This window comes from Moschus berezovskii, chromosome 20, assembly GCF_049115385.1.
Source record: "Moschus berezovskii isolate FMDL1 chromosome 20, NW_MosBer_1.0, whole genome shotgun sequence".
NCBI classification, from domain to species: Eukaryota; Metazoa; Chordata; class Mammalia; order Artiodactyla; family Moschidae; genus Moschus; species Moschus berezovskii.
The window spans coordinates 62,321,851-62,333,028 of NC_142479.1; the positions used below are offsets into that span (position 1 = coordinate 62,321,851).

Genomic DNA, 11,178 nt, shown 5'->3' on the forward strand with positions numbered 1-11,178 from the left:
AAAGACTGTGTATTATGTGCTTAGTTGCTCAGTCACATCCAACTCTTCATAACCCCATGGACTGTAGCCCATCAGGCTCCTCTGTCCATGGGGATTCTCCAGGCAAGAATACTGCAGGGGGTTGCCATTTCCTCCTCCAGGGGATCTTCCCAACCCAGGGATCAAACCCAGGTCTCCTGCATGGCAGGCAGATTCTTTACCGACTGAGCCAATAGGGAAGCCCATGACTGTATATTAGGTGATCATTCTTCAATTTCCCAAGTGTGGCCACTGAGTTCAGGTTCTGCAGGAGAATGGCCTCACTCTTAGGTGTTCGTGGAAGTATCTAGTGGAGAATTGTCACATTGCAAGAATTAATGTTATTATTAATTATTAATGGAGGAGGAGAAACAGCATGAACAGGGCAAAATATTAATAATTCTTGAATCTGGGTGAAAGACATATGAGTGTTCATTGTGCTATTTTGAAACTCGTCTATAAATCTGAAACTTTTGTAAATGAAATGTTGGGGGAAATACACATAAGACTATACTTATAATTGTCTCTCGTGTCAGAAGGGATAGGTTCTAGGCGCCCCCCCACTCCCACCACCAGGATACCAAAATCCACCGATACCCATGTCCCTTGTATAAAACGGCATAATATTATGCACATCCTCTCGTACACTTTATTTTTATTTATTTATTTATTGGCCACACCTAGTGGCTTTCAGGATTTAATTCCCCAACCAGGGACTGAAGCCAGGGACATAAGAGTTGATGTGCCAAGTTCTAATCAGCTGACCACCAGGTAATTCCTCTCCTTAATACTTTGAATCATCTCTAGGTAACTTATAATACCTAATAGAAAGTCAATATTCGGGCAACTGAACCCAGGTGATAGAATAGTAGGCAAATTAATTACACTTTTCATGTGTTGATTGGGCCTGAACAAAAACTTTCACGGTCAAAATTTTTTTTTCCTTTTCAAAAACATTTCCTATATTTTTAATATTTTATTTTATTTTAACACTTATTTATTTGGCTGTGGTGCCCTAGGTCTGGTTGTGGCATGCCGGATCTTTAGTTGTGGCACGTGAACTCTTGGCTGTGGTGTGTGGGATCTAGTTCCCCGGTCAGGGATCGAACCCCGGCCCCTACATTGAGGAGGCCACAGAGTCTTAGCCACTGGACCACCAAGGAAGTCCCTATTGTTAATATTTTAGGCTAAAAATGGGAGAGTTGAGTTTTTCCTAGGAGTTTACATGACTAGAAAGATCTAGTAAAAAGTTCCATTATAATCCCCACAAATAAAAGCTAAAACTCAGCCCCCAAGACAGGGTGAAGAGAATGAGGGTGGGCACCTTCGGAAGGAGGGCACAGAGTCTCAGGGTCTCCACTCCCCTTCCCCGCCACCTCCCAGGAATCAGAGCTGAGTGCGGGCTGAGGGACGAGGACAGTGGGGTCCTGACACCATCCTGGCTCTGAACCAAGCCCCGCGGGCCTCCCAGATAGATAGCTGCCTCAGAGTGGCTGCTGCCCTCTTCTCTCTGTGCCCCTCCCCCAGCACTGCCACCCGAGGCTGCTCGAGCTGGGGCGCCTTCTGCTCTTTTCCCTCCCCCTCTCCCCCAGGCAGTGGAGCTGACTGACCGACAGAAGCAGGTGCTTCAGAGATGGAGGCGGTGCCAGCGGCCAAGGGGTTAATGGCTGGGGCTTGGCGGGACGCAAGGGTCAAATGTCCCTCTAGGATGGGGACAGGCACTCAGGCTGCTATTCCGGGGCTCTGATCCCGGTCGCCTATTTATAGCGCTGGGGGGGCCGCCCCCCCTCCCCGACACACACACACAGGCGGCAGAGAGGCTGCTCTGCTGCAATGTCACCGGCGGCGTGACCGCCACTGCAGGCTGCCGGCACCTGCTACTGCCGCAGGAGACGGAGCCGAGAGAGACCCCAGGGTTTCCGGGCACTGTGCGAGGCAAGGACGCGGCCGGCCACATGGGCAGCACCATGGAGCCCCCCGGGGGCGGCTACCTGCACCTGGGTGCTGTGACGTCTCCCGTGGGCACTGCCCGCGTGCTGCAGCTGGTCTTCGGCTGCACCACCTTCAGCCTGGTGGCCCACCGGGGCGGCTTCTCAGGCGTCCAGGGCACCTTCTGCGTGGCGGCCTGGGGCTTCTGCTTCGCGCTGTCCGTCCTGGTGGTGGCCTGTGAGTTCACCCGGCTACACGGCTGTCTGCGCCTATCCTGGGGAAACTTCACGGCGTCCTTCGCCATGCTCGCCACACTGCTGTCTGCTACAGCGGCAGTCATCTACCCACTGTACTTCACCCGGCTGGAGTGTCCACCCGAGCCCGAAGGCTGCACGGCCAGGAACTTCCGCCTGGCAGCCAGCGTCTTCGCCGGGCTCCTCTTCCTGGCCTACGCTACGGAGGTGGCCCTGACCCGGGCCCGGCCAGGCCAGGTAGCCAGCTACATGGCCACAGTGTCAGGCCTCCTCAAGATCGTCCAGGCCTTCGTAGCCTGCATCATATTCGGGGCGCTGGTCCATGATAGCCGCTATGGGCGCTATGTGGCCACCCAATGGTGTGTGGCTGTCTACAGCCTTTGCTTCCTGGCCACGGTGGCGGTGGTGGTCCTGAGTGTGCTGGGCCACACGGGGGGCCTGGGCTGCCCCTTCGACCGTGTGGTGGTGGTGTACACCTTCCTGGCCGTGCTCCTCTACCTCAGCGCTGCAGTGATCTGGCCCGTCTTCTGCTTCGACCCCAAGTACGGTGAGCCTGGGCGGCCCCCCGACTGCCCAAGGGGCAGCTGCCCCTGGGACAGCCAGCTGGTGGTGGCCACCTTCACTTATGTCAACCTGCTCCTCTATGTCGCCGACCTGGCCTACTCCCAGAGGATCCGCTTCGTGCCCACCTTCTAGCATAACAGGTGGCAGCAGCCCACCCACCTCTGCTCTCCAGGGGCTCAGGCATCATGAGAGGACCCAGGTGAACCCAGACCCGTGAGGATGACTTGGAGGGAGGCAGCCAAGAGAACCATGCCTGGGCTTCTGGAAGTGCTCAGCGGTGCAGCTCAGGGAGGCACAGAGAGGGGACAGAGGGGCAGGGAGGCCAGGAGGCCATGAACAGGTCACGGGGGAGGAGTCTCACCAGGCAACTCCCACTCTGTCTCTCCGTCTCTCTGTCTCTCCTCTCTTTCCATCTCTCTCCATTTCCCAGCACGCCCGCCCTCAGTGCTGACCCCTGTAACACATGAGAAGCCTTTGAAGCAGGTACTCTGCTATGACCCACTATGCAAATGGGGACCTTGAGACCAGGATTACAAAGTTGGCCCAAAATCCCATCAGTGTTTAGAGACCACATCTGGGTTGAGTCACCTAAGCAGAGGGTGTGGGAAGCCAGCGCTTCCTCTGGCCTTGGGGGGGCAGATTCTGGAACCCTGGAAAGATCCAGGCAGATGCCCTCCTCCTGCTGGGGTATCTGTGCCCGCATGAGGAGAAGAAGCCGAGAACTAGGACCCCGCCTTGCCCATCTCTGGTGGCCACAGCCTTGGAAGCCGAGCAAGGACTCTAGAGTGGTCACATAGGGCAGACTCAGCAAGCTAGAAACAGCGCAGGCTTGGAGGGGCCTATGGGGCCAGCAACACTGCTCAGGGCACAGCATGCTAGGAAGACACTGGGTTCTCTCACCCACCAGGGAGTCACCACTGAGCCCCCAGCGTCTACACCGAAGTAGCAGCTCCTGCCAAACCTGCCAAGGACCTGGGGGGCCTGGCCTGGGGCAGCCCTGATCCAGAGGAGGACCAGCTTGGTGCAGCCACTGAGACACAAACCTGGATACCAGGCAACCCCTGGTGCTCACAGACTAACGACCTCCGCTCAAGAGTTCCTTTGCCTGGTCGCTGACCACCAGGGCCTGCTGGGGCCACTGCTCTCCACACTCCAGCCAGCTTCTCCCACTCAAGAGTCCAGACTGGGCCAGCTTGGAGCAGACCACTAGCTGCCCAAGCACAGTAGCTGCTCAGCCCATAGCCTGGCCCATGGCCTTGAGCAGGAAATAAACACCAATGCTGATTTGCACTGAGTAGTTTCTGCTAAGGGGGTGGTGGCCAGAGGGGGTGGTGGCCACCTGTACCTCCTGGGCCATCTGCCAGAATGTTCCCAGAGGAGAGCCTAAACTAGACCTGGCTGAGGAAGGAGGCAGCCGTGGTGGGGTGGGGGTGGGGGGGCGGGTGCTGGGATACTGGATGGGAGGGGCAGCCTTCTCAGGAAGTAGGGGGTGAACACAAGGGGAAGATGGGGGTGGGGAGTTCTCAGCACTCACCACCACCACTTGGGTTCCCAGGGGTCCTGGGCATGGCAGTGGCAGAGGGGGCACTACACTCGTGACAGCAGAGCCCAAGCAGCTTTTAGGCACAGGGTCTGAGGGCTCCCTGTGCTGGCACCATGCACAGTGAGAGAGACATGGCCTGTCTGCCCACCAGGGAGGGCACATGCACAGGGGTCCTTCACCTGCAGAGGGCCGAGTTCAGCAGCAGATCCAGGAGGGGGCAGGAGCCCCTGTGTCCCAGGGTGTCCTGATGGCCCCGCTGACTAAGGAGGGTGGGGGTTGGGAGCGTGTTCCGTTCCGTCGCTCAGTCATGTCCGACTCTTTGAGACCCCGTGGACTGTAGCCTACGTCCATGGGATTCTCCAGCCAAGAATACTAGAGTGGGTTACCGTTTCCTTCTCCAGGGGGTCTTCCTGACCCAGGGATCGAACCCGGGTCTCCTGCATTAGAGGCAGACGCTTTAACCTCTGAGCCACCAGCGTGTTACCAGGTGACAAAGGCGCCTACAGGCCACACCCTTCCCAGCCCACAGGGAGGCCTTAACAGTTTTCCTTCCTTTTCTAACCCAGTTTCTAAAATGAGTTATCTGTCACACGTCCCGTTTGTTCACTGCCCTGTGGTCTTCTGCCCCCAAAGCTCCATCCACTCTAAATTTCAAGGGTCCTGAGCGGGGAGATGGAGGAGGAGAGGGGTTCCAGGGCTCAAGACAAGCGTAGCAGATGTCCTCTGTCTCCTAGGAGGCTGCACTGGGGAATGTCCTCATGATATTCACTCCTTGGATCAGAGGACTCTTGCTTTTTGGAGGAAGGAGTTATTTGTTGTTGTCATGTGAAAAACAATACTTTTTAAAGGATGGACTCTTGTTCTCTGATTATATGTGCACGCGTGGGTGCTAAGTCATTTCAGTCACGTCTGACTCTTTGCAACCCCATGGACTGTAGCCCACTAGGCTCCTCTAGCCATAGAATTCTCCAGGCAAGAATACTGGAGGGGGTTGCCATGCCTTCCTCCACGGGATCTCCCATACCCAGGATCAAACCTGGGTCGCTTGCATTGCAGGCACAATTCTTTACCCACTGAGCCACCTGGGAGGTCCCCTCTCTAATAACATACAGTCAAAACATGGTAGGACCCCTGGCTTTGCATCTATGCGTTTGAGTCTGGGTCACTCCCTGAGCAATCCATTTTGGACCGGAACTTACAACAGCTCCTCCCTCAGAGGGTGAGGACTGAAGGCCACAATAAACACAAGGAGGCCTGAACATCTGCTGTGTACACGAGCTCACTGCACAGTGGTCTGGTGGTGTTGGTGTTGGTCATTATTATGTCAAGAACTCACAGCCCTGCTTTCTGGGACACAAACATCCAAATACACTGAAATTACATTTCAGAACTGCTTGTCATCATTTAAGATACAGAACCAAAAAAAAAGCAGCTCATCCCCTCCCCTGTCAATGAGGATTACTTCTTACTTTTGCTCTTAACTTTGCTGCTGACTGGGACTCCAGACTATTCTGAACCCCAAAAGCAGGCTCAGTTCAAATGAGCCCCGAGCATGTCCTTCACAAAGATAACTAGAGATCCTTTGAGAATCTTTTGAGAATCCAGGGCCAAAAGATTTCATGGACCCTGCAGACAAGATGTCAAGAGACATGGGGTGCTCTGTGGGAACTTGGGCCATTAGGAGGTCATTTTCCTCTATCTACTGGCTGACCACTACCCACCCTGAGAGCCTGTTTGGGGATGGTCATGTTGGTAATAGGCCAGTGACCCCCAGGGCCATGTGGTTTTAAAAGGGCACCTGAGCCTGAGACTAACAGAGGGGAAACTGTAGTGGGGAAGGAAGGGGTACAGATCTCAGGGGAAGGGACCTGGACTTCCCAGGTGCCTCCCAGTTTTGAGATTATGAGAAAGCCCGGACTGTCTCTCCAGTTTCCACACTTTCGGATACAATGAAAAAAAAAAAAAATTTAAGTGACAAAATACAGTATCAAAATAGTGTTATACCTTAAATGTTCTTATTTGATAAATTGCTTTCAATCCCCCCTTCCCAAAAATAAAGCAAGAAGCCTAGCAAGTAAAAATAAAAAAAAGCATTACAAGAAAGAAAGGAAAAAATCCCATCTGGTTGTACTCGTCCATACTCGACGATGAAGTTAATAACATGTCTGGATTCACAGCGAGCGAGAGCCGCGTCCGTGTTCAAACTACAGGGCCCCGCGAGGGGAGCCGAAGCCCAGGGCCGCTCTTTGAGAATCCGGCTCCTGCCGCCCCTCCGCCGCAGCTCTCGGTCCCCAAGCGCGGTCCGGGTTCGGGTGGGTAAGGGTCCAGAGCCCGGGCTGGGGGTAGTGGGGTGCGGGCTCTGGAGCGCGGGGGCTACTGGGCCTGGGGGGCGGGGGCGGGGGCGGGGGCGGGGGTCCGGGGCGAGCGGATGATGCAACGGCCCCGCGGCGCCTCCCGCGCCCCTGGATTGGCCGGCTCCAGGGCGGCCGCGCCGCGGATTGGCTGGGGCGGCGGGGGTGGGGCCCCCGGGAGTAAGTGCCGCGTGGCGGGCGCGGCGCTGCAGACTGGGGGCGACACGTACGGGGTAACTGGGTTATCGGGGGCCAGGCTGAAGTCGGGCTTAGGCGGATGGTGGTACAGCGGGAGGGAAATGTGGGTCCGCGCCCCCGCCTTCGGCCTGGGGAGGTGTGGGCGTGGGGAGCGGATTCGGGCGTGGGTGCGTCGGGGCGCAGATGATTCGTCTCCCCACCGCAAGCAGCTGCCGACCTCTTCCGGAGGCGGGCGCGCCTCTCCCTGCTCCCTGTGTCCGGGACCCTCGGGAACCGATCGGGAAGCCGCGGTGGGCGGGGCACCGGGATAGGGGCGAGTTAGACCGGCTGAGATAGGGCGGGGGCGGGGGGACTCCCTTTGGCGGTGGAATGGCCAGAGCTGGCACTGTCCGCCTAACTTCATGGTCTGGATTCTGCCCCTTCTGCCCCATCGTCCGGCGTTGTTCTTCCAGCTGAGAGGGCGGTGGGCACAGACCTCCAGACACCATGAGCGTGGGCTTCATCGGGGCTGGTCAGTTGGCCTTTGCCCTGGCCAAGGGCTTCACAGCTGCAGGTAGGCTCTATGGCCAGGAAAGGACAAACGTAAGAGGGTGGGCCGGTTACCCTTCCCCAGGCTGGGAGGTGAAGAGGGAGTCAGGATAACTTGCCTCATTTGAGCCCTGTGGGAAACGGTAGCCTTGGGAAATTTGGAATAAGGCAGTGGTTGCTGTTTTACTCTGGGGTGGGGGGATTTCTGTTCTTCCTGGGAATGTGGGGGAGGGATGCCAGGCCTGGCCTTGAGGGAGTGACTCTTGTCTCCTGCAGGTGTTGTGGCTGCCCACAAGATAATGGCCAGTTCTCCAGACATGGACCTGGCCACTGTTTCTGCCCTCAGGGTAGGTGCAGAGTTAGAGGGTGACTGGGTGGCTGTCCCTCTGGAGGTTAGCCAGTATTTCTGGAAGCCAGTGTGTGACAGCCTTGACCCTGGAAGACTAGGAGTAGGGACCCCAGTGGGCAGCACCATGCTGCAGTCCCCTACGCCAATGAGAAGAGGGTCCCTGGGCAAGACTATCTTAAAGAATCTGCCTCTTGGACTGTAGATGGCTTCCCTCCCTCGGCTCTTGGGACCTGCGTGATGGGCACATGTGCAGCTGGTGGGGAAAGGGTGCTGGTCAGGAATGCGGTTCCCTGAGTGGAACCCCCACAAGGGGTCACAGTGTGGGGGCCAGGACAGACATCCAAGGGCTGAACGCAGCTTCAGTTTGCTATAGCTGAGTGAGGGCTCCAAGGGTACTGGCAGGTTCCCAGCTTAAGACCACTATCTACAGCACTACTCACACCTGGAGGGCACGGGGCAGGGGTCTAGGGGCTGAAGACCCAGGTGGGGTGGGCCTGGACTGCGGGCAGTTTCCCTTTTCCACCCACAAAAGGGTTACTTTTCAGAGCAAAATGCTTCCTTCACCTTGGGATGGGAGTGGCAGTTAGAGAACATCAGCGCCCCATACCCTGAGCCCTTAGCCCTGCCATGCCGACATTCCCAGAATCGTCTATGATGAGGGGCTACGTGAGGGGCTTTTGGCCTGGGGGGACACTGCAGGGGCCAGCCAGCCACGAATCACAGGCTGAGCCTGCCTGGGCGCTCCCTGCAGAAGATGGGGGTGAACCTAACGCCCCACAACAAGGAGACCGTGCAGCATAGCGATGTGCTCTTCCTGGCCGTGAAGCCACACATCATCCCCTTCATCCTGGATGAGATCGCCACTGACATTGAGGCTCGGCACATCGTGGTGTCCTGTGCAGCCGGTGTTACCATCAGCTCCATCGAGAAGGTGGGCACTGCGGCTCGAGGCTGGCTTGAGGGTTTGGAGATGGGGCAGATGTGTGCGCTGCAGAAGGCTCAGGAGTCCTGGCCTGCTCCACACCTAGGGTCCCCAACCTGTGAAGTGGGTACAGCCCATAGAACTCAGGAAGTGTTCGGTTGGGTGAGTTGGGTGAGCACGTTCACACCCACATCCAGCACAGCCCGCAGGGCAAGAGGCCGGGATGGACACACAGCTGGTTTCTCCTCCAGAAGCTGACAGCATTCCAGCCAGCTCCCAAAGTCATCCGCTGCATGACCAACACGCCCGTTGTGGTGCGGGAAGGGGCCACAGTGTATGCAACAGGCACCCACGCCCAGGTGGAGGACGGCAGGCTCCTGGAGCAGCTCATGAGCAGCGTGGGCTTCTGCACGGAGGTGGAGGAGGACCTGATTGATGCTGTCACGGGGCTCAGTGGCAGTGGTCCAGCCTATGTGAGAACTGGGGAGGGGCAGGGGCAAGTAGGAGGTTCCCAGGACCTAAGGGCATGTCTCCCCATCTTCCACCCTCCTTGCTCTGGGCTCCTGCGGGCAGAGCCACTGCAGACACACCACACACAGTGGTTCTCAACCAATGCCCACCAACTCGGTCATTCACACAGCAGATGTTTATAGAGCTCTGGCCGGGCAGTGGGTAGGGCACAGGGAGCCATGAGGTTCCCTGGGGTTGCTGTTCTAAGCACTGCCCAGAGGAAAATGGGAATGGGCCTGGGACAGCAGCTTAAGTGCTTTCTCCCTGCAGGCATTCACAGCCCTGGACGCATTGGCTGATGGAGGTGTGAAGATGGGACTTCCAAGGCGCCTGGCAGTTCGCCTCGGGGCCCAGGCTCTGCTGGTTAGTGTTTTTTCTGACCCTCTGGTGGGGGCCACTCCTTGCCAGGACCAAGACTGGTGCATTGGGGCGGATGGGTGGTGAGTCAGTGGGTGTGGCTGGGATGGGGGGACAGTACCCTCACAAACTTCAGCCCCTCTCTCTGGCTTTAGGGGGCTGCCAAGATGCTACTGGACTCTGAACAGCACCCAGGCCAACTCAAGGACAACGTCTGCTCACCAGGCGGGGCCACCATCCACGCCTTGCATGTGCTGGAGAGCGGGGGCTTTCGCTCCCTGCTCATCAATGCTGTGGAGGCCTCCTGCACCCGCACACGGTGGGCCTCAGCCACTGCCCATCCACTCTGTCACTGGCTCAGCAGATGGTTATCGAGCTTTGACCTGGCAGTGGGCAGGGCACGGGGAGCCCTGGGGTTGCAGTGCACAGCATCCCTCACCATCCCCCATCATCTTGTGAGGAGGTGCTGCCTTCCAGGCCCAGGCTGTGCTCCTCATTGTTTCATCCCTTGTGGCCTTTTGACCGGGGTGGTCATCCAAGCCAGGGAGGCAGGCCAGGAGGAAATCTCTGTGGGGCTGATGATACCACCCTCCTCTTGGCCTTGCGGGGAGAGTGAGAGATGCTCAGGAGGTACTGGCACGACGTGAGTGCAATCAGTGAAAGCTGAAAGAGCAGGGGATGTCACAGCGTGGCATCTTGGTTCAGAGTCCCTGTTGCAAGTTCAGGTCTGCAGGATGGACAGGCCTGTTTCTCAGCATCCCGCCTGCCCTCCAGTCCAAGCCCCCAGGCTTCTCTACCACTGTCTGACACTGAGGCTAGAACACAGCACTGCCCTCTGGGTGCCAGCCTGCAAGGGAGGCAGCTGAGGCCCGTGTCCCGTGCTCAGGGCCGAGAGGGCTCCGTGTCTCCAGTGCTGCTGGTAGATTTGGTGACCCTGAACTGACCTGAATGGGGTGAGCGGCAGCTGGATGGCAGTGTAGGGGAGGGGTCGCTGGCAGAGGGCATTGCAGGGACAAAGGCCCTGACGTAGAAGTGAGAGCGCAGCAGCTCCCTGCTGGAAGCCATGGACTTCCTCCCACTTCCCTCGGGCCCCTGAGCTTGGAAGGAGGCGGGGCCCTGGACTCAGCCCTCCTCACTGTCTCCCCAGAGAGCTGCAGTCCATGGCCGACCAGGAGAAGGTCTCACCAGCTGCCATCAAGAAAACCATCCTGGACAAGGTGAAACTGGACTCCCCTCCCGGCGCCTTGCTGGCCCCTTCTGGCCACTCCAAGCTGCTGCCCCGCAGCATGGCCCCAGCAGGCAAGAAGGACTGAGGAGTCCAGCCTGCCTGTGGGCCACTCTCTGCCTTCTCCTGGGCTCACAGCTCTAGCACTGGGAGTATCTAGCCCCAGGCTGCACAGGGTGTCCTCACGTTGATCCACACTGCCCATGGTTTGGTCCACTCGGATCCACAAGTCATAGCCAGGGACAGGACACATCACCTCCCAGTGGGAACCTCCATGGTCCCCCAAGTGTGTCCTGGTCCAAAACAAGGATTCTCTGACCTCAGCCTCCCGATTCATCCATCCCCAAACCATGTCAGGACCACCTTCCTCCAAAGCTCAGGAGGCTTGAGGGGGCTTTACTCTCCCCCTCCAGCATTAGCTGGCTTCAGC

At 57.6% G+C, this 11,178-nt stretch overlaps 2 protein-coding genes across 6 annotated transcripts; both read left to right on the forward strand.

Moving 5' to 3' along the window:
* Nucleotides 1-1,798: 1,798 nt before the first annotated feature.
* On the forward strand, nucleotides 1,799-4,084 carry MYADML2 (myeloid associated differentiation marker like 2). 2 transcript variants are annotated; one of them, XM_088829245.1, is made up of 2 exons: nucleotides 1,799-2,748; nucleotides 3,673-4,084. In XM_088829245.1, exons 1-2 carry the CDS (start codon nucleotides 1,974-1,976, stop codon nucleotides 3,684-3,686), a joined length of 789 nt encoding a protein of 262 aa, XP_088685371.1. In that variant the 5' UTR covers nucleotides 1,799-1,973; the 3' UTR covers nucleotides 3,687-4,084. The 2 variants fall into 2 exon arrangements, with proteins under 2 accessions (XP_088685371.1, XP_055253906.1); XM_055397931.2 differs by having other exon boundaries at nucleotides 1,799-4,067.
* Nucleotides 4,085-6,832: 2,748 nt separating this feature from the next.
* PYCR1 (pyrroline-5-carboxylate reductase 1) lies at nucleotides 6,833-11,090 on the forward strand. Of its 4 annotated transcripts, none has more exons than XM_055408304.1 (8): nucleotides 6,833-6,892; nucleotides 7,310-7,410; nucleotides 7,662-7,732; nucleotides 8,486-8,665; nucleotides 8,908-9,129; nucleotides 9,437-9,529; nucleotides 9,679-9,842; nucleotides 10,671-11,090. In XM_055408304.1, exons 2-8 carry the CDS (start codon nucleotides 7,344-7,346, stop codon nucleotides 10,834-10,836), a joined length of 963 nt encoding a protein of 320 aa, XP_055264279.1. In that variant the 5' UTR covers nucleotides 6,833-6,892; nucleotides 7,310-7,343; the 3' UTR covers nucleotides 10,837-11,090. The 4 variants fall into 4 exon arrangements, with proteins under 4 accessions (XP_055264279.1, XP_055264282.1, XP_055264281.1 ...); XM_055408306.1 differs by having other exon boundaries at nucleotides 6,867-6,885; XM_055408305.2 differs by lacking the exon at nucleotides 6,833-6,892 and adding an exon at nucleotides 6,996-7,147.
* The last annotated feature ends 88 nt before the right edge of the window (nucleotides 11,091-11,178 follow it).